This window comes from Emiliania huxleyi (assembly GCF_000372725.1).
Source record: "Emiliania huxleyi CCMP1516 unplaced genomic scaffold EMIHUscaffold_704, whole genome shotgun sequence".
NCBI lineage: Eukaryota > Haptophyta > Isochrysidales > Noelaerhabdaceae > Emiliania > Emiliania huxleyi.
Window position 1 is genome coordinate 1 of NW_005196725.1, and position 21,026 is coordinate 21,026.

Below are 21,026 nucleotides of genomic sequence, written 5' to 3' on the forward strand. Positions count from 1 at the left end.
TCCACAACCTCGCCATCACCGCCGACGGCGCTGTCTGGAGCTGGGGCGATGGAGGCTACGCCCAGCTGGGCCACGGTGTCAGGCAGCGCCAGCTGCTGCCAAAGAAGATCGAGGCCTTTGCTGGCCAGCGCGTCCTCGCTGTCGCGGCTGGATGGTTCCATAGCCTCGCTCTCTCCGCCGACGGCGCTGTCTGGAGCTGGGGCTCTGGATATGGACAGCTGGGCCACGGCGACGAGCAGAACCAGCAGTGGCTGCCCAAGAAGATCGAGGCCTTGGCTGGCCAGCGCGTCGTCGCCGTGTCGGCAGCACACTACTGCAGCCTCGCCGTCACCGCCGACGGCACCGTCTGGAGCTCGGGCCGCGGGGCCGAGGGCCAGCTGGGCCACGGCGACGAGTACGACCAGCTGCTGCCCAAGAAGGTCGAGGCGTTGGGGGAACAGCGCGGCGTCGCTGTGTCGGCTGGGACCCACCACAGCATTGCCCTCACCGCCAACGGCGCTGTCTTCACTTGGGGCAAGGGCGAGAGCGGCTGCCTAGGCCACGGAGAGGACCTGTCGAACCAGCTGCGGCCCAAGAAGGTCGAGGAGCAGAGCGGCAGCGGATGAGACTCAGACTGAGAAGCAGAAGGCGGCGCGCGGAGCCGGAGGGCGGCGCGGCGCGACTGGCGGGCGCTGCCACCCTGCCAAGTGGAGGCAAGGTTTGAGTCTGAGGCGGCTAGCGTTATCCGAGTCATCGCGACTCAAACCTTTCCTCGTTGTGTGTCCGCATGTGAAGGCCACACTGTCACACCCATCGCACGCTGGCCTTGAGCAAACGAGTGAGACAAGGATTGCCGCTTGTTCACCGTGAGACGAGTGTGAGACGCTCTGAGATGAAATGACGAGACGTAGTAGAGACGACATTGTCACACAGCAGGGGTGAACATTTGGGTCCGTCAAACACGTCTCTGAAGGTGACTGTGACACCACTGTGCCGTGTGTGTGACATCCTTGAGACTAAAGTGAGACTGTTGCTGTGACCAAGGCTGAGACAACGCAGAGCGGATCGGTGAGAGTATGTGAGACATTACTGAGACGCATTTGTGGCACAGCGTTGAGACAGGGACGAAACACCCGTGAGACAGAGACGTCTCACCTGTTCGCCCCAGCCTAGAGCCAGGTCCTGTCATCGACGCGCCCCGAAAGAATGTACAAAGTACAATATTGGATCGGAAACCGCTCTCCATGCCGCTCTCCTCTATGTGGAGCTCTTATCTCCCTCGCCTCTTTGCGTTTGGCCTTGCACGAGCCTTTCCGTCTCACTCAGTATGGTGTCCGTCCTGCAAAGGAGCAGCGCCATCATGCGCGCGGGCGTCCCGGCCGCGAGCGCTGCCCGCCGCACCTCCTCGACCTCGCCGTCCTGCACCGGCGCGACCAGCTGCGTGAGCGGCCCGTGGACTGCCGCGACCAACCGGCTCACGTCCGCGGCGTCGACAGCGCCGCTGAGCACCTTAGCGCGCAGGGCCGCACTCCCGACAGCCTAAAGGCGGAGGGAGCAGAGGAGAGGTGGGAAGGGTGGCGACGCGGAGGGCGAGATCGGCCGAGCGAGGGCGAGCTGCCGAGCGGCCGAGCGTGAGAGAGGGGCGAGGAGGAGCACGGGTGTGAATAGGCACGGGTGTCTGGGGTCTCTCGAGCCCCGGCCTGCTCGAGATCCGCGTGCACCTCCGGCCTGCCAGGCAGTAGCGCACTCATCCGGCGGACGAGGTCGGACAGCAAGCGCAGGAGCAACTCCGCGTCCGACTCGGAGAGGCGTCCCTGCGACAGGGCTCGCACGATGAGCTCGTACCTCTGGTCCCAGCCTTGGTCCCGGCCTACCCGCAGCTTGAACCAGTCATTTGGCGATCTTCACACCGCCCGCAGCTGGTCCCCGCTGGCGCTCGCCCACGGCAGCGGCCGCCTCGGCCGCCTCGTCGCGCTGCGCACCCGTCTCGGCCTCCGCCACCGCCTCCCGGCTCGCCGCACTCACGCCGTGCGCACCAGCCTCATCTCTCTCCTCCCCGGCCTCCGCCGCCTCTACGGCGTCCTGTGCCTGGCCCTCCTCCGGCGCCGCGGCGGCCAGACCCGCCGCCGCCTCCTCCCCCTTCTCCTCCGCCGCGGCCGCGCTAGCCTCTCGATCCGCCGATGCATTCGCCGTCGCCGGCTCAATCGGCACAGCCGCTGCCGTCTGCGCAGCGACCGTCGAGGCGGCTTCCGACACGGTGGTGGCGCCGGTGCCGCCGCTACCAGCGCTCCCCACCTCCGCCTCTGCATTGGCTCGGCTGATGGCAGCGCCCACTAGCGCGACCGCCGGGATCGCCGCCACGCTCAGCTTGTGATCGGCCGCCCACGCCGCAAAGCGCTGAGCCGCAAGCTCGCCCTCTGACCGCTGCTGGCTCCGTGCAGCTTTCAGCGTCTGTGCCTCCTGCGAGGCCGCCGCTCTCGCCGCCGCCGCCTTGTCCGCCTTTGCCGCTGCCGCCGCCTTCGCCGCGATCGTCTTCTCCGCCTCCACCGCTGCCGCCGCCTCCGACTCCGTTTCCGCCTTCTTCGCCGCTCCCGCCTTCGCCGCCGCTTCCGCCTTCGCCGCCGCTTCCGCCTTCGCCGCCGCTTCCGCCTTTGCCGCCGCTTCCGCCTTTGCCGCCGCTTCCGCCTTCGCCGCCGCTTCCGCCTTCGCCGCCGCTTCCGCCTTCGCCGCCGCTTCCGCCTTCGCCGCCGCTTCCGCCTTCGCCGCCGCTTCCGCCTTTGCCGCCGCTCCCGCCTTTGCCGCCGCTTCCGCCTTCGCCGCCGCTTCCGCCTTCGCCGCCGCTCCCGCCTTCGCCGCCGCTTCCGCCTTTGCCGCCGCTCCCGCCTTTGCCGCCGCTCCCGCCTTTGCCGCCGCTTCCGCCTTCGCCGCCGCTTCCGCCTTCGCCGCCGCCGCCTTCGCCGCCGCCTCCGCCTTCACCTTACCAGCCTTGCTCTGTTCTCCCTTATCCGCCGCCTCGGACGCCGCCGACGCCTGCCTCCGCGCCGCCCGCCTCTCTGCCGCCGCGGCGGCCGGCGCTGGCAAGTCCCTCGACAACGCCTGTGAAGTCCCGATGGTGTAGCCCGCGACGGCGGCAATGGAGACCGAGGCAGCGAGGGCGGCGGCGGAGTTGCTGCTCTGTCGGCCCAGCCCGCTCGGCCCTGCCCGCTCGGGCCCGCCCGGGCTCGGCCCTGCCCGCTGGAGCTGCAGCTGCTCGAGCAGCTCCTGCCTCTGCCTCTCCGACCTCTCCAGCTCTCTGCTGCGCGAGACAAAGCCGACGGAGGTGAGGGCAGTGGAGCCAAAGAGGAGAGTCTCGAGAGCCGAGGGCGCCGACGAGGCAAAGGTCCCGAACCAGTTCGATGGCGGCGACGGAGCAGTGGCCAGCAGTTGAGACGGAGGAGGAATAGGAGGCGGGAGCGGCACGCTCTTTGTCCGAGCTGGGCCTCCGGGCAGCAGGCCAGCACTGGCGACGGCAGCACCAGCGACGAAGCCGCCGAAGGCTGTCATCAGGGCGGCGGCGGAGGCTTTTGACAGCAAGTCCGCCTCGTACGCCTCAAACCGGTCGGCGAGCCTCTCAACATTTGCGCGGCTGCGGTCGAACCGGGCGAGTGCGAATCGCGAGGACGCAGCTTCGGCGCGGCGAGGCCACGACGGAGGCGTGAAGCCGAGGGCCAGCAGGCAGGGCACCATGTGCAGCCGGGTGCCGCGCCCAGCGGGTGCCACCCCCTCTCCTGGGAGCTGTCCGGCAGGTGCCGGTAGCGGCTGTCGGATTCGAGTTGCTGTGCCGTGTGGGTGGGCGCTGCCTAAGCAACCTAACACCTCTAGGCTTTCAGCTTCTGGCCGTGGCGTCGTCTCTGCGGTAGTCTGCGGGCTTGAGCGTCCTGTGCTCCTGAGTCCTGTCTCCTTCGCGGAGAAGGAGGAGCGCCTGGACGCTGGAGGTGGAGCCTCTGCCTGGTGTGATGGCGCCTTGAGAGTGTTGACGTGTTGAGAGAGATTTTTGAAGACCAACAGGCCAAATGGCGCCTGGGGACCCAACCCCCCTCTGGTCTCTTGCTCTTGGCTCGCTTGCCAAGGCGCAAGGGGCTTGCGGATCGAGCTTCGAGGCAGCGGGGTGCGGACGCCGGGGTGTATCATTCACCATTATCCCGATGATACACCGTCGCAGTGCTGTGGGCCTCACCTGTGCACGGTGTCGCACCGCACAGCGCGTACTACACACCGACTGACCGACACGAGCCACAGCACTCACCAAAGTGCGAGCTCTGCGTCACACCTGGGCCCCGGGGCGGGCGCGCCGCCACAGCCGCACCGGGCCGTGCCGGAGACGCACACGCACAGGCCGCGCACACCGCGGCCCGACAAAGAGATAGTGGTCTCAGATGGCCCGCGCGCCGCGCTGCGCCGAGGGCAGCACGCATCAGCAGCGTCGCCTCGTGGGCTCGACCTGGGAATTCGGCTTGATGCGCTCGTCCGACTGGGACTGGGATCGATCGCCGGGCAGGCGGCGGAGAGGCTTGTCGCCAAAGGCGTGCCGCGACCGGCGGCGGAGCTGCGAAGCGCAGGAGGCGGAAGACGAGGCTGACCGCGTGAAGAGCGTCGCGCTTCCCGAGAGACTAGAGAGGGTCGAGCGGGCGCCGGCCGCACCTCAGCTCACTCTGGAAGCGCCGCCGTTACCTGAATTTCGACGAGGATGGAGGGTCGGGCCATAGCGGCTTGAACGGTCGCTCGCGTCGGCTTGTTGTCCGCTTCAACCCACTCGTTCCACACGCCATTCATCCGCTTGAAGTCGGCTTCGATGTCCTTCAGCCAGATGGTGGCGTTCAGCGCGTTCGACTTGCTCGTGCCCGCCTCCGCCAGCAGCGCGTCTATCTTTGCAAGACACGACTTGGTCTGTTTCTCGACACAGTCTCCAGCGTCGGCGGCCGTCTGCCCCGACGTGTACACGACGCCTCGGTGGATCACGACTTTCGACATCCGCGGATCGTCCGTGCCGAGCCGCACGATCGACGAGCAGCGGCGCGCGAGCAGTCGCAGCGAGCGCGTCATTGTGAAACTCGGTTTTTGGCAAGAGGAGCGGCAGAGGAGCCCACTCCTCCCCGCTGTACGTACGTACTTATAGCTTCTCTCTCGAGGTTCTCGAGGTCCTTTGGCCGCGTTGGGTAGCGAGGATTGGTGTAACCCGAGCCACGGAGGCGTGTTTTCTGACGGCCGACCGTCAGTGCACGGAGTTGCCCCTTCTCCGACTGCCCCGGCTAGTTCCCGAGTTTCGCGGGAGTGACCCCATGCGTCAAACCCGAGACCTAGCGCGGGTGGGTTGGAGGGGCCTCGGAAAGGCGCGCAAGCACGCCCTACGTCTTCCCCTCCTCCCCATCGGGCCGCATGAGCGGCCACGCCTCGCAGATTCGTTTCCGCGCCTGGGTCAGGCGCGCGGGGCATCCCCCGGGTCGCTCGACCAGCGATCCGAAGAGTGGCCGCTATGCGAAGGAAAGAGCGGGGCCCTCGACGCCTCAGTCCGGCCCTCCGAGGGGGGAAGGGAATTGCGGGGTCCCCACGGGCGCCTCAGTTCGGCCCTCCCGAGGGGGGGAGGGGAGCAAGGGGGTGGGGGGATTGGGGTGGTGGGGAGGGGTCTCGGGTTTCTTGTGGCTAATACTTGCCCTTTCGGGGAGGGGCCTCCGTACAAGCGAGGCAAGCTCAGCTCGACGTCTTCCCCTCCTCCCTCGAGGCAGCGAGTAGGCAGCGAGAGGAGGTCTCGAGCGCCTATATGAAGGTATGTGAGATGGTGATGGGAATGGGTGGTCGGTCGGGCGGGCGGGCGGGCGGGCGGGCGGGCGGGCGGGCGGGCGGGCAAGCGGGGAGAGGCGGGCGGGCGGGGCGGAGCGGGCGGGCGGGGTGATCGGGGGAATCGTGTCCACAATCGGCAGCGGCGGAGCAGCAGCAGCAGCAGCAGCTGCTGTAGCAGCAGGCAGCAGCCTGCCGCAGATTCCTGCCGTTGTCTGCGCCGCGATCCGCCGCCGCGCCGCCGCGCCGCCGCCCCTGCGCTCGCCGCCGCCTCGTAGACGACTCCTCTCGCGCTCGGAGAGCCGCGCAGCGGGCCGCGAGGTTGTGGTCAAAGTGTGCAGCAAAGTGGCGGTCATGAAATCATCAAAATTTGAGGTTGCTCGAGAGAGCCTGGAAACGGTCCCGAGCCGTAGCCCCGGTGTCGGCGCACCGCCTCTCGGCCGCGACGGGCCGGCTCCGCCGCTCAGTCGAGCAGCAGGGGCTCTGGCACAGTTTTGTCGACAAACTGGTCGAGCCAAAAATTGGCGAGGAAGCGGCACCGGCGGCACGCCGGGACGAATCCAGACTGATCACATTGTTCGGCACCGCGGCGGCGAGCCGCCGCGAGCCAAAAGGAGAGCTGGGCGCCGCGGCACCAGACCGCGCCGCCAGCGAGGCGAGAGCTGCAGCCGACCGGCCGTGACATGGCAGTTGCAACGGCGGGAGTCTTAGTTGCCTTATAGCTTACTGGGAGAAAGAGAGACACTGTAGTCGGCCCCGTGAACCTTCACGTGTGCTGTGAGTGCCCCTGTGTGAAGAGTGCGTAAGGGGTTGAGAGGAGCCCCACACGACAGAATTCTTTTTCTTGACCACCACAACATTTTAACTTTTTCGGTGTCAAGTTTTCCGGAGCTTTACCCCCCGGCCGGGCATCGGCAGGCGTGACACGTGGCCAGATGCGTGGACAGCCTATGGGAGCGAGCGCGCACAGGACAGTGGGAGCAGCTCCCGGAAGGCAATCGCTGGGTTCCGATTCTTGGTGGGTAGGGGACGCCTGGTCTCATACATATCTCATTTCAGTTCGAAAACGAGCCGATCTCATTGGGTCATTATCGTGGGCGTGCCGCCCTCGATCGTCACACCGGTGGGCGCACATATAAAAAATATGCGCAGCTCCGCCGCGCGCGCGGCTGCATTCCTGACCTCACCGACGACCACCGCCAGCTTGCCGTTCAGGGCTGGCACAGACCGCAGCGAGTGTAGCTCCACCTTCTCGCCCACCGTGGGCATCCAGTTGGCGTTCGCGCGCGTGACCGAGCAGACGCCCGCTGTGGCGCCCGTCGCGGTCCGTACCAACCGCCGCCTTGTTGGAGCGGAAAAAATTACTACTCTCTCTCTCGAGCAGAAAGAATTCTCTTTACCCCCTGTGTGGTGGCGGCGTGCCGTCCTCCCATCCCTCCCTTGGGTTGTCTGTTTTCTTTCTTTGAGAAACAATTCTCTTTTTTCAGTGGTAGGGATGCGGTCGAGGACGCCGTCGCTGTGTGTGGAGAAAGTGGAGTCTATGTCGCCCTTCCTCGGAGTCCGTCGCCGTCCGAGTCGTCGCACGTCCGTTCCGCGTTCGGCCTAATCCCTGACGTGCATGTTGCTAAAATCTCTCACACATATTTCCGAAACCAGAAGGAAACAAGGAGGGTCCAGCAGTTGCGTTTCCGGAGATTCCCAGACAGACAGAGGGTAACTAACGACAGGGAGGGTGTTTGGTGCTCCATTTTGTGAGGGAGGGTGTAGAGGATGTAGAGTGTAGAGCGCTGTAGAGCTGTAGAGCTCTACATCCGCCGCGTGACGAACTGCGTGCGTTGTAGAGCGTTGTAGAGGCGCTCTACAACGTGAAATATCTACAACAAACTCTACATCATAAGCGGCGAACGAGGCACGGTCGCTCTCCGACATGAGGCGCGTTGCACTTGACAGTGCTGCCCTGGCCTTCTGTCTGCCCGCCCAATGGGTGGCAGGTGCCTCTGCTGCTGTGGCATGCCTCACGGCTGCGACTGGCCGGCGCCTCGGCGCGTCAGCTCGGCTCGGCGTAAAGTAGCGATAGTGGCCAGCGCAACTCGCCTGGACTCAACGCTCAGCCAGGAGCTCCCGCACGCGCTGGCGCGAGTCATGGCGCATGCAACTCGCCTGAATGCTCGCCTCGCCTCGCGCAAATGCGACCGTCCTCGCAGCCGACAGTCCACCGCCTGCTAAAGAAGCACAGCGACGAATGCGGCACCGGCGACACATGGCAGGCTGGTCATGACGCAGTTATAGGGTGAGCGACCGAAGCTGGTCGGGGTCCGACGACGACGCACGGCGCGCGAGCGACGAGGGCGAGGGCGAGGGCAGCGAGGGCGACGAGGGAGAGGAGGCGTGGAAGCCGATGAGAAGTAGGCCAAACGACGTTACTCGCCGAATGCAAGCCAAGCTCACGAGCTACCCGTCATTTGCAAGTGCACTTACCAACCATCCGCCTCGCTCGACGCCGATCATCGCCCGATGCATGCACAATCGCACCAGAATACTCCGCTCCGCCAAGACGGGTCCATACGTTGAGTCTTTTAGACGCGACAGGCGCGGGGACGCGATTGTACGCGCCTGCATCGATGAGGGCTACTGCATGGTTTCGTACGACTGCTCTTCTACACTTGGACGGCACGCGTGCGTCTTCTATCTCTCGCGTGACCGTGAGAGAGGGAGATGGTGCTCTGGGGCGGGAACGGGGCAGCATGGACGGGGGCCTTCTTTTACGGCGCTGTTGGTTTCCGCGTCGGAGGGGAGGTGTGGGAGGCGATTGACTCACTCTTTAGCAGGAACGTCCACGGCCCGCTCCTCGAGAGCCGAGTCTCCGCTTCCTTTGTGTTTGGGCGAGGCCACGGGTGGTGCGCCCTCGTGAGCATTCTCATCGGGACGCTGATCCGCGACGCAATGTTGTGTGCCGTCAGAGTGACTCTCTGTGTGTCAGGGATAGTCAGGGCCGTCCATCAGAGCTCCAGTAAGCTCGGAGACACCCCGTTAGCGCGGCTCGACCTCTTTGAGTCACTGCCTTCCCGGCGGTTTGGCTGTAGAGCCTCTACAACAAACTCTACAGCAAAATCGCGCTCTACATCGCTCGCCACCACCACGCGAGCCGGCCGCACTCGCCTCCGCCGCCACTGAGCCAGCTGCCGACGCCCGACTCGAGAGACTGCTGCTCTCGCCGCCGTCGCCGCCGCCGCCGCTGCCCTACCATCACCACCAGCCGGGCGGGGCGCCGCCGCCGGCCTCGCACGCGCGCTCGCCGCCGACGCCGCCCTCTGCGTTGCCGAGCACGCCGTACAGCCCCTCCCTCGGCGCTTGGGAGGCGGTGTGGGCGGCGGTGCGGTGTCGCTGGGCAAGCGGCCGGTGCCGAGACCGCTCTTTGACAGCGACACGTGATTTTATGTCTCGTGTCTCTCGAGTTTCATTCGTGTGCCCCCCGGCGCTGTCCGCGAGGGAGATAGGAGAGATGTCCAGTGCGGACATTTGACTTCTTGTGTTTTACGATTGCTCTCAGAGCGAGCGTGGTGGCACACCGCGGTATCCGGTATCGCACACGCCGCGGAGTGTGGTGTCTCAGGCGCTCTGAGACAACTCAGGGTTGGGCTGCTGCGAAGGATTGTAGACGATGCACACTCCTTTGTCCATCGTGACCACCCACAGGCCTCGGTGCACGCTCGTGTCGACCTCGACAGTGGTGAGAACGGGCGGCTTGGCAGCACTCGAGCTGTGTGCGCGGCGCTGACAGGGCCGATAGCGCATTAGCAGTTTGAAAACCAGCACGTAGAGGGGAAAGGACAAAAGGAGGACGGGCAGGGCGATGACCATCGACATGTCGTCTGAGGAGGTTGAGTCTCCGCCGGATGGTGTGTAGGTGTTGCAGCCGTAGAGGACGCATCGTCGTGGCGGCGGCGGCGGCGGCGGCGGCGCGGACTGCGGCGGCGGCGCAAACGGATCCATGAGAGCCGGAATGGCTGGCGGTGACATGCTGTTGTCTTTCATGACCAAGTCACGGTGCGTAGATAGGTCTCGTCAAAGAGGAAAAAGAAATACCGCGGGCGCTCATACAGGAAGAAAGAGAGAGAGAGATGTTTTTTGTGTCATACTGGTGTGTTCATTGGGGGGCGGGGTCATAACAAAAAAACACGGTCCAGGATCGAGGACGAGGTGCACGCCGCCGAGGGACCTCGGAGGGTAGATCGGGCGGTGTCGTCCCCCCTCTCCATCATGACCGAGGAGCCGTCCCACGGGTACCGACGCACGTCCTCATCCTCATCATGCAGCATGATGTCGCGCATCATGGCGACAGCGGCAGCCTCGCAGCTAACAGCGGTCTGTAGGTGGAGGATGGCGATGGTGACGGAGCTCAACGGTGCGGCCCGCGTCGGCGCTGGTGCTGCAAATGGTGGGCGAGATGTTATCAATGTAGACTGCGCCGTTCGTGAGTAGGTAAAAGCCGAGGCCGTTGTTGTCTTGCAGCCGGCTCCACTCGCTGCTCTCCGCAGCGGACTGCAGCAGAACTCAGGGGGCGCGCCTGGCGGCGCCCATTTTGTGAAATGTCGGCCACTCACCTAAGCGGCTCTCAGAAACACTCGTGCGGCTGCGCATTTTATTTTCTCGGCGAGTAAGAATCGCAGATTATGTTGTATGCTATCGAGATCTCAACATCTCGAGATCACTCGAGAGATCACTCGCCTCTTCGCGCGAGATCCTCGAGTCGAGATCACGCACAGGTAAATCACGGCTACGTTGCTCAGAGGTAGCGGTAAAGGGCCCACGGCTGCCCAGAGGTGAAGGTAAGAGGGCCGCAGGCCCTCAGAGGTAGAGGTAACCTAGAGCCGTAGACCCCTCCTAGTCCTACCCGGCCCTCCGGGCCGATTTCATTGTAAACATCGAAGGCTCAAAAAATAAACGCAAAGGCGCACCGCCCGGAAGTGGAGGTGTTGACCCGGCGTCTTTCCCCGCTGATTTCTTTCTTTCCACTTTCGTTTCCACCGGGCACGTCGTCTAGGGTTGTCAAACGTTAAAGAGCTGAACAGTGTTGCTAGTGTTAACAGTAACAACAGAACAACAGTGGGGCTCCCCAACAACAGTAGCTAACGTTAGGCCGGCTGAACAACAATAAGGAAGGCCTGGCAGTGACCCACGACGATCTCCAGCGTCCAGTGGGTAATACCCGAAAATACCCGGGAAAACCCAGAGGTATTTTCGGGGTTTACCCGGGTGTTTTGGCATTTTCTGCTTGCTGACCGCTGAACAAACAGTAACAACAGTAACAAACAGTAACAGCATGGGCTGGGATGAACACTTGAACAACGTTGAGGATTTCAGCCAACAATAATGCAACTGTTAGGCCCAAAGTTAACGTTTGACAACCCTAACGTCGTCACATCAACTACGAACTAGCGAACAACAAGCGAGCTTGTCCCTAGACAATGCGTGTCGCGATCCACATCACCACCGGCTCGCGGCAGTATGGGCACAGCTGCAGCCGATCGGAGCAAGGACCGCAGACGCACTGATGGCCGCAAGGCCCGGCCACGTGTGTCTTGGGCCGGGTGAAGCATACTATGCACGTGGTCTCCCCGCCCATGGTGGACTCTGGGATCGCTGCGCGACCCGTGTCGAAGTTGGCGTCGGCTAGCGAGAGCGCCGCAGCGGGCCGCTCCTCACTCGGCGGAAGGTCGTCGGCCGACTCGGCGGGAGGCGCCTGCTCCTCCGTTGCGCGCCTCGCCTCGTCCTCCAGCCTCGCGCTCTCCTCGAGCACCGCCGCCAACTTCGTCTCCTCCGCCGCCGCCAGCGCTGCCTCATCCTCGGGCTCCCGCGACGGGCCAGCGCCGCCCCCGCCGCCCTTCCCCTTCTTCTTCTTCTTCTTCTTCCCCTTCTTGCTCTCCTTGGTGCGCTCCCCCTCCTTCTCCGCCTCCTCCTCCGCCAGCAGCGCCTCGGCATGACGCGCTGCCTCCGCCTCTGCCGCCGCCCTCTCCCCCTCCCTCGCCGCTGCCTCCGCTGCCTGCGCTGCTTTCTTCGCTGCTGCCTGCGCCGCTGCCTGCTCCTCGAGGGCGCGCACGCACTCGGCGTGGCCCCTCCTCTTGGCCATCTGCAGCGCCATCCTGCCGTCCTCAGTGCGCAGCTTTCTATCCGCGCCCGCCCGCAGCAGGCGGAGCACGACGGCGGGGTGGCCTTGGAGGGCGGCGAACATCAGCGCGGTGGCGCCGTTGCTCTCCTGCAAGTCAACCTCCGCGCCGCGCTGTAGCAGCAGGTCGACCACCCGCTCGTGGCCCTCGCCGGCGGCGAGCATCAGTGCGGTGCCGCCGCTGCTGGTCTGCAGGTTGATCTCTGCGCCACGCTGCAGCAGCAGCTTGACCACCCGTTCGTGGCCGTTGTTGCCGGCGCTCATCAGCGCGGCGCCGCCTTCGTTGGCCTGCAAGTTGATCTCCGCGCCGTGCTTCAGCAGAAACTCGACCACCCGCTTGTAGCCGTTGCCGGCGGCGCCCATCAGCGCGGTGCAGCCGCGGCTGTCCTGCAGGTCGATCTCAGCCCCATGCCGAAGCAGCAAGTCAACCACCTGTTCGTGCCCATTGGCGGCGGCGGTCGTCAACAGCGTGATGCCGCTCACGTCGCCTCTCTCGTACGTCGCGTCGGCCCGCCCGCCACTGTCGAGCCACACCAGCACCGCCGCCTCGTCGCCACGCTCAGCCGCTGCAGCAGCCTCGTCGGAGACTTCCACGACACCGCCTGGCACCGCCGACACCGACGCCGGCGACAGATTGCCCGGCCGCACCCGCACGCTCTCGCCGCCGCCCTCGAGCGCCACCGCGTACCGCCCGCCCTCGAAGCTCCCCGCCACACCCCGCTGCCCGTTCAGCTCGGGGCGGGAGGAGAGCCCGCCGAGCACGACTCGCTGGCCATATACACGTATGGCTCATCTACATGGTTGGCTTCGCAAAAATAAAAAAGCACGAGCGCGAGCTTATTTATTAAAGCATTCTTTTGAATACCGAAGCGGACTGTCGCACTCTCTAAGCGGACCAAAGGTCCTTTGGTGGCCGCTCACACTCCACCGCCGATGCCGAGCCCGGAGCCGCACCTCTCGGGCGCCGAGCGCGCCCCGACAACAAGCCTACCCATCGCGGCCGTGCACGCCACGCGTGACAGCGCGTACAGCTTGTGCTGCGGCCATCTCGGACGCTCAAGCGGCGCCAGCCAGCGGCTCGGCCGCGCATCCTTCACACACACCGCCACGACCAAGATGAGCGGGCCCAGTGTCGAGTCCTGGTACTAGCTGCATGTGAGGGGCGGCTGCGGCCACAGCAGGTCCACCCGACGGACCTCAAAGCTTGCCGTCGGCGTGCTGTCGTGGCGAGAGCCGAGACCGCTGCAGAGGAGCCGAGTGCAGTGGCGAGCCAGAGGCTACCAGGGTCACCAGGTGGTAGCCCTTGCCCATTCTGATCAGGGCTGTGCTTTGGTGGGGCTTTGCTTGAGCATATGTGAAGTGGGAGTGCGTGCCGGCGGTGTCTGTGGGTGAAACAGGCGTGTATGAGGCCGGAGAGCCGTGGTATGAGCCAGAGTGGGCTTCATCACCCAAGATAAGTGCGGTTACGGATAGCTCAGACTTGCTACTGATAGGCCTGGGCCAGTAGAGCGACAGAGAATGCGAGGTGGTGAGCTGGGAAGCCGCCTCGTCGGCACCTGGACGTGTCGCGATGAAGTGCCAAGAAGCACCTTTTGCGGCTATTGCTCAAAACTGTGGGAGAGAAGGCCTACATATTATGACTGCATGCATGCATGTGATGCATGAGGTCTGCGGGACGAGACATATCACGGTCGTTGGCACCGGTAATGACCGCCGTAATGCCCTCGCAATCGCCTCGGATGGGGTCCACCGGGGACAATCTCGAGCCCTCTCCGTGGCATCACGAGCCGGCGTGAGCTTGGAGACCCAACATAAGTGCGGTTTCAGACACCTCCGGCCTGCTGCTGATGGACCTGGGCCAAGAGAGCGACAGAGAAGGCGAGGTGTGAGCTGAGAGGCTGGAGCGTCCGCGTGTGACCTTGTCGCGATGCAGATGCCACGAAGCGCTATTTCCTGCTCCCAGCTCACCACCTCGCCTTTCCTGTCGCTCTCCTGGCCCAGGCCAATCGATAGCAAGCCTGAGGAGTCTGAAACCGCACTTATCTCGGGTCTCCAAGCTCACGCCGGCTCGTGATGCCACGGAGAGGGCTCGAGATTGTCTCCGGTGGACCCCGTCCGAGGCGACTGCGAGGGCATTACGTCGGTCATTACCGGCGCCATCGACCGTGATATGTCCCGACCCATAGCCCTCATGCACCAGGCGCATGCATGCAGTCATAATATGTAGGCCTTCTCTCCCACAGTTTTGAGCAATAGCCGCAAAAGGCGCTTCGTAGCACTTGCATCGCGACCAGGTCACACGCGGACGCTCCAGCCTCTCAGCTCACACCTCGCCTTCTCTGTCGCTCTCTTGGCCCAGGTCCATCAGCAGCAGGCCGGAGGTGTCTGAAACCGCACTTATGTTGGGTCTCCAAGCTCACGCCGGCTCGTGATGCCACGGAGAGGGCTCGAGATTGTCTCCGGTGGGCCCCATCCGAGGCGATTGCGAGGGCATTCTGGCGGCCATTACCGGTGCCAACGACCGTGATATGTCTCGTCCCGCAGACCTCATGCATCACATGCATGCATGCAGTCATAATATGTAGGCCTTCTCTCCCACAGTTTTGAGCAATAGCCGCAAAAGGTGCTTCTTGGCACTTCATCGCGACACGTCCAGGTGCCGACGAGGCGGCTTCCCAGCTCACCACCTCGCATTCTCTGTCGCTCTACTGGCCCAGGCCTATCAGTAGCAAGTCTGAGCTATCCGTAACCGCACTTATCTTGGGTGATGAAGCCCACTCTGGCTCATACCACGGCTCTCCGGCCTCATACACGCCTGTTTCACCCACAGACACCGCCGGCACGCACTCCCACTTCACACATGCTCAAGCAAAGCCCCACCAAAGCACAGCCCTGATCAGAATGGGCAAGGGCTACCACCTGGTGACCCTGGCAGCCTCTGGCTCGCCACTGCACTCGGCTCATTTGCAGCCGTCTCGGGCCCGCCCCCAGCAGCACGCCGTCTGTGAGATCCAGCAGCGGCCTGGACCTGTTGAGGCCGCAGCCGATGCACTCATGCAGCTTGATGCAGGCCTCAACTCAGATGCCGACCAGCTCGGTTGTGGCGGCCGACGAGCGGTGCTAGCTGGCGCCTCTCGACGGGGTCGGTGTGGCGCGTTCGAAATGCAGCCGCGCCGCGTTGACGTCGGCGAATCTCATCCCGCTCTGGGTGCTAGGGCCAACGGCCGCGAGGCCTCTAGCCCGCCCGGCGGGTAAAGGAGGAGTGTTGGCGTCTAGTTTGACGGCCGTGAGTTTCTGCGGGTGCCTCACTCTGAGCAGGCCGCAAAATCCTTCGGTTTGCAGAAGAATCCTTTAACAGGAGCCGAAGGAAGGGACCGCTGCAGCGGGCGTGGAGCGGTTGAGCATCCCTCCGGGGGCCCCTCTGCGCCGGATCCTCGCAGAATCGCTTGGGCGGCTCCCGTGGTGAAGGCGTTCGCCATGAGTCGCAACCATGTCTTTGTGCTGCTCGATGGCCACGACGTCGACGAGTGTGATCAGTCGCGGCCGCTCCTCCACGGCAGAAGGCAGCACTCCGCCGGCACCGAGCTGACGAGTGTTTCGCACTATGTCGCGCCGCCAGCGCCACCCTCTCCCGTTGCGGCGCCGAGTCCAACCTCTGCAGAGGGCAGCGCCGCCGACCTTAGTAGCGACGCCGCAAGCGGTGGGGCCGGGACCAGCGGCCTGGGCATCCTCTGCAAAAAGCTCTGCCTCGGCGAGGCGGTTCTCGAGGAGGCGGCCGCCGCGGCCGGGCTCGCCGCCTATCTGCTGGATGACGCAGAGAGACGAGGCGTCGACACGCTGCAGTGCTGCGTCCGTGGCCTCACCGACGCCGACTGCGGCGCGCTCGCCGGGCTGCTGGCGGGCCCGGTCGCTTTGCGCCTCGCCCGGCTCTGCACGCTCGACTTCGGCTGCAACCAGATCGGCTGCTCCGGCGCGGCCGCCCTCGCGCCGCTCCTCGGCCTCGCACCGCTGCTGAAGACCCTCCGTCTCGACTCAAACTGCATCGGCTGCCGCGGCGCATCCGCCCTCGCCGAGGCGATCGCGGTGCACAGCGCGGGGGCGCTCGACTCGCTCCTCCTCGGCTGGAACCGAATCGGCGACGCGGGAGTCTCCGAGCTCGCCGACGCGCTGGGGCGCGGTGGCGCACCCCGCCTGCGCGAGCTGAGCCTCGAGGCGAACGGCCTTGGCGACGCCGGCGCCGAGGCGCTCGTGCGAGGGCTGGCGGCGGGAGGGCAGAGGCTGGGGCGGCTCAGCCTTGGGAACGAGGTGGGGGGCAACGCGATCGGCAGCAGCGGCGTCTCGGCACTCACCGACGCCTTCCACGTCTTTGACGAGCTAATCGAGCTTCGCCTGTCAAACAACCAGGTGGGGGCAAGGGGCGCCGTCGGTCTCGCCACCGCGCTCGGCCTCGGCGGCGCCGCCCGGCTCGTTCGGCTCACCCTAGCCTCGAATCGCATCGGCCCCGAGGGCGTCGCGGCGCTGCGAGGGGTGGGCGCCAGTCGCGCGGAGCTGAGCATTGCCCTCAGCCTGCAGCTCGCGGAGGTTGGGGCGGCCGGGGACTGCCGGGCGGCCACAGCCTTGGCGGGGGAGAGACCCAGACCGGCGCACTCTTGGAGTCCGGCTACGTGACACATTTAGTAAATTTGATTTTTACCCCAGGACCCGCGCAGGAGCGCGGTCTCTACCGCGTACCGGCTTTTCGGCTTACACCGGGGTGGTGCGGTCTGCACTGTGGTGTGTGGACCATGATCCATGGTCGCCCTCAGAGTTGCACAAAGGTTGTGCGCCGCTCCCTGGCGACCCGGGCGCCTGGGGCCGAGGCGCCGCCAGAGCACGTCTATGTCGCGCTGACATTGCTGTCGCTCGTCGAGGTATGTCAGAGTGCTGCACAGTAATAGCAACACTCACACATAAAACTCACAGGTCGGATGGCGGGAAGCCAAGACCATGAACGCAGGCGTGACGCGCGGCGACCATGGCGCGGATGAGTATCACGCTCCACGACACGATCGACTTCACCGACGCTTGCGCCACCGACGGCAGCTTTGCCCCGCGCGGAGAGGCCGGGGAAGGCCTCGCCGCATGCGGCATGGGGAGTGTGGCACGGGGTTGGCGACGACGGCACACCAACAGCATACGGAGGGGCGCTACCGCCAGGCAGCAGCATCGCCGACGCCGAGCTCACCGCGATCGATGCCTGCATGCTCAGGGCGGAGGCCAGCCCACGGGGCACAGAGGCCCCCAGGCTGCTCATCCTCAGCGACTGCAACCCAGCCATCGAAGCAGTCCAGACGGCGGAGCAGACAGGGAGCGCCTGGCACCTGTACAAACATCACCGCCCAGCCCTGCTCGAACGAATCAGCCTCAGGGCGGCCAGGTGGCGACGGGCGGGCGGAGACCTAGTCATCCAATGGGTGTGCGCACACTGCGGCGTCTTCCCGAACCACTACGCCGACGTCGTCGCCAAGGCCTACCTCGGGCGCAAAGTGGAAGACCCCCACGACGGCAAGCTGGCTCGGGAGGCGTCTCTGATCGCATACGGACCACAGGGGAGAGACGGAACGGTCAGCTGGGCAGGCGGACAGCGCAAGCTACGCGGGCTCGTGCAACAAGGGCTCGAACGGTTCACCATCCGCGAAGCCATCACGAGCGCGCGGGGCACGACGTCGGCAACCTCATCGTCCACGTGCCGCTGCGGGGAGGCCGATGGTCGATGCTTGGCGGCGCCGGTGGGCCGGGAGGGAGCATTATGTCCACCTTTTACGCCGTTGGTACGATAGAGTTACAGTACGAAAGAGCAGGGGAGAGAGCGCACTACTTCTAACTCGTTAGAGGTAATGACCTCGGTGGAACGGTCTACCCAAAACAGTGTTATCTTGCATTCCGCGCGCCTCGGCGCCGCCTTGACGCTGCAAAATTGACGTCCCAGAGGCCTACCCCACCGCCGGCGCCCGATCCCCGATGACTCATGTCTTGTGCGACGCAGCGCTCGCAGAGGCTCCGAGGAGGGACTCCATCTCGGAGGCCGCCCAGCTGAGGACGTGGCCCATCCCCACGCTGCTGCCATGTGGGTACGGCATCCGGGCGCCGGCGGCGAGACGGCCGACGGCCTCGAGCCGTTCCGCATACAGGCGGCCCTCGTCGCAGAGCGTATCGAAATGGTGATAAGTGACGATCCCAGGCGCGATGCGGCGCAGTTGATCGTCAGAGGCGAGGAGGGCCGAGATGCGCCAGTCCCACTTGTGAGGAAGCGGCGCAGAACGTAGCAGCTTTGACCAGCCAAAGTGAATCGCACGGTGTGGAAAGAGTGCGAGCTCCCAGCAGGCGCCAACCGAGTCAAAGTGGGTGAAGGGGCCGACCTGCATGCAAAGGATCAGAGTAACAATTGTACGTGCGCGACAAAAGGGCTACAGCCTTCACCATTGGCGCAATCGCCACATGCCCACGCACGTCGACGGCTGCATCGGAGCTCGCAGCATGCGCGAGCACGAGCGCCAGCTGGATCGCGTAGTAGCCACCGGCCGACATACCCGCGACCAGCATGGGTCGGCGCGGCCAGCGCGTGGCCGCCGCCCGCGCGGAGTCCTCACAATCATCCAGTGCGCTCGGCCAAGGGTACTCGGGCGTCAGGCGGTAGTCGACGCTGACGACGGTGGCCTTCAGGCGAGCGGCGAAGTAGCGCGCAAGCACGTCCTCGCCCCTTGCGCTGCCAAGAAACAGCCCTCCGCCGTGAAACCAGAGCACCACAGGCGCGTCCGGTCCGTTTTGCGGCGCCTCGTGCACACGCACTGCAATCGCGCGGCCTGGCTCTCGTGACGGAAGAGCGTCATCCCGCGACTGCACGCCAACGCGGCTGGCCAGGCGCGCAAAGGGAAGGAGGACGCCCGCGACCCAGAACGCAAAGATCAGAAATGGCCGCTCAATCCAGGTCAGCGCCCGCATGATTGAGGCGTCGCTCTGGCCAAAGAGGTATGGCCCTGTCAGTGCCTACGCGAGTGGATGGCCACTGAGCAACTTGTGATTCACCAGCGCGGAGCAGACTAACGACAGCAAGCAATACATCGTTCGGAAATCGCGCACCTTAAAATTGGCCAACAAGACAGTCAGGGCGTCCAGTGGATGCAGGTCACGAAGCCGGCGCGGCGCCACGTCGGGCGCGTGCTCGGTGGCCTTCTTGCGGCGCATGGTCTTGTCGAGCGCGACGGCGAGGAAGGCGGTGACACCCATGGAAGCACACACGCTGCAACCCGATAAACTTGGAAGGTCGCACGATATTACACGTCCCAGATCAAGGCACAGAGCTCACACAAATCACAGCCGTAGAAGTCTTATATTTTTCAGTGTATTTAGCGGTGGTTCGGGGGGAGCTTTGTATTTTGACAAAATATGTTTCCCCAATGGGCCACACCGGATCTTTTGGGGGGGCTGTGAGATTTGGGCCCGGGATGCGCTTTTGTGTGCGATCTGTACCCGGCGGGGGGAAACCCGGCCGCCCAGCCGCCTAATGCAATACAACACCTTTCAAACTCTAAAGACACGGACCGCATGCCGGTCACCGCGGCGCGTGCGGAGCTGCACAGGCAGGCGATGCAGCACGCGATGCTGCACCATCACCGCACCACTCCAGGGCACGGCGTCGCAGGACTCGGCCTCTCGGTGTCTTTGTATCCCAAACTTGCCCAGACGATGCCCGAAAACAGCTCCCTCGTCGTGGTTTGGTTTACGAGATGCCTCACACAAGGGCACGCACAACCATCCTCGCGGCGGCGCCCGCCGCCCCGCCAATGCTACCACCGCCGCCAAGCGAGCCGTCCTTCGCTGCAGGTGGGCGCACACCACTTTGGAGGCGACCCGAATGACCCTGTGTACAACGCAGTCTCCAAGGCGAGGTCCCTTTGGTGCCAATCACTGCCCGCCTCTGTCAGTCTGTCTCTTTCCCCTCATTCTCCCTGTCATGCTACTGCCCTTCTCACCGCTTCTCCGTCACCGCTTCTCTTCACCACCAACAGGTGACGTGGGCCAGCGTACTGCTCGTGGAGGCGTCCCCTCCAGTCGCGACGGAGCTAGCGGGCCGGGTCAAGGCCGCCAATCCGACGCCCCACGTGCCGCCCTCGCGCGTGCGCGTGGTTGCACAGGGCATCTGCCCCGGGAGCGAGGAGGAGCGTTAGATGCGAGACCCCATCGTGCAATACTCTTCGAGGGTGTGGAGCGGTCGTCATCCGCCATTGCTAACTCCCGCTGCTCCAGTCGGGTCATGCTCAAATACACTCCTCTTTGCACGCCTTGACTGTCTCAAGACGTGAGGACGCGGTGGATAGCTCAGCACTTTCCACATGCGGTGGAGCACGTTTACCTTGCTCTAACCCTTGCCTTAGGACGAACGCTCGCTCCCATTCTACACGCTGCCTGCAACACAAGGCCTCCCCTACTGGACGGCACAGCTCGGTACCTTTCGCCTGCGTGTCACCTCACACCAGCAAGCACCCCCCCCCCCCCACCCCACCACCACCACACCCACACACACCACACCACCACCACACCACCCCACCCACCCCACCCACCCACAGGCTCCTTTAGCAAGCAGCACATCGAGAAGCACTTTCGGACGCTGCTGAGCGTGCAGAAGCCCGGCGCAAAACTCACGGTGGAGAAGGATCAGATACCAACGAACCTCAGCTCCACACCTCGCACCACCCTACTCGAGAGGGGAGAGGCAGACTCCGTCGTTCTCAGGTGGAGGATCTCCGGTCGCGAGTAGCTGTGGAGTCGGTGCGGTGCACGTCGCTGCTCGGCATGCTAAAGAGGGAGAGCGTTGAGCGGCTGGGGTGCGGAACAGAGCTGCTAAGAGCTGCCGCTCCGCTGGGTAGATTGCGCGGCGCGCCCCCCGTAGGCTACTCATCATCGACACCGAAGGTCTCGACTGCGAAATGCTCGCCTCGCAAGATTGGTTGTCTGCGGGGTGGTGCGCGCTCAGTCCGACGATGCTCATCTTTGAATGGCGGCACTGCCGCCCCGACGCGTACCTCAA

The 21,026-nt window shown here is 64.7% G+C and overlaps 6 protein-coding genes across 6 annotated transcripts; 1 reads left to right on the top strand and 5 right to left on the bottom strand.

The window, feature by feature from the left end:
• Window positions 1-1,297: 1,297 nt before the first annotated feature.
• EMIHUDRAFT_248780 (hypothetical protein) lies at window positions 1,298-3,705 on the bottom strand (the record flags this gene model as incomplete). Its single annotated transcript, XM_005761521.1, has 4 exons — window positions 1,298-1,318; window positions 1,390-1,518; window positions 1,701-1,881; window positions 3,260-3,705. 4 exons carry the CDS (start codon window positions 3,703-3,705, stop codon window positions 1,298-1,300), a joined length of 777 nt encoding a protein of 258 aa, XP_005761578.1.
• A 960-nt stretch (window positions 3,706-4,665) lies between these two features.
• EMIHUDRAFT_77074 (hypothetical protein) lies at window positions 4,666-4,989 on the bottom strand (the record flags this gene model as incomplete). Its single annotated transcript, XM_005761522.1, has 1 exon — window positions 4,666-4,989. One exon carries the CDS (start codon window positions 4,987-4,989, stop codon window positions 4,666-4,668), a length of 324 nt encoding a protein of 107 aa, XP_005761579.1.
• Window positions 4,990-7,893: 2,904 nt separating this feature from the next.
• On the bottom strand, window positions 7,894-8,412 carry EMIHUDRAFT_248784 (hypothetical protein; the record flags this gene model as incomplete). Its single annotated transcript, XM_005761523.1, has 2 exons — window positions 7,894-8,012; window positions 8,268-8,412. The coding sequence occupies 2 exons, from the start codon at window positions 8,410-8,412 to the stop codon at window positions 7,894-7,896; spliced, it is 264 nt and encodes an 87-aa protein (XP_005761580.1).
• A 2,842-nt stretch (window positions 8,413-11,254) lies between these two features.
• On the bottom strand, window positions 11,255-12,954 carry EMIHUDRAFT_248787 (hypothetical protein; the record flags this gene model as incomplete). The annotated part of the gene is made up of 2 exons (XM_005761524.1): window positions 11,255-11,638; window positions 12,883-12,954. 2 exons carry the CDS (start codon window positions 12,952-12,954, stop codon window positions 11,255-11,257), a joined length of 456 nt encoding a protein of 151 aa, XP_005761581.1.
• Window positions 12,955-15,436: 2,482 nt separating this feature from the next.
• Window positions 15,437-16,627, top strand: EMIHUDRAFT_120764 (hypothetical protein; the record flags this gene model as incomplete). The annotated part of the gene is made up of 1 exon (XM_005761525.1): window positions 15,437-16,627. The coding sequence occupies one exon, from the start codon at window positions 15,437-15,439 to the stop codon at window positions 16,625-16,627; it is 1,191 nt and encodes a 396-aa protein (XP_005761582.1).
• A 1,337-nt stretch (window positions 16,628-17,964) lies between these two features.
• Window positions 17,965-19,225, bottom strand: EMIHUDRAFT_248791 (hypothetical protein; the record flags this gene model as incomplete). Its single annotated transcript, XM_005761526.1, has 3 exons — window positions 17,965-18,357; window positions 18,437-18,985; window positions 19,079-19,225. The coding sequence occupies 3 exons, from the start codon at window positions 19,223-19,225 to the stop codon at window positions 17,965-17,967; spliced, it is 1,089 nt and encodes a 362-aa protein (XP_005761583.1).
• Between the last annotated feature and the right edge of the window lie 1,801 nt (window positions 19,226-21,026).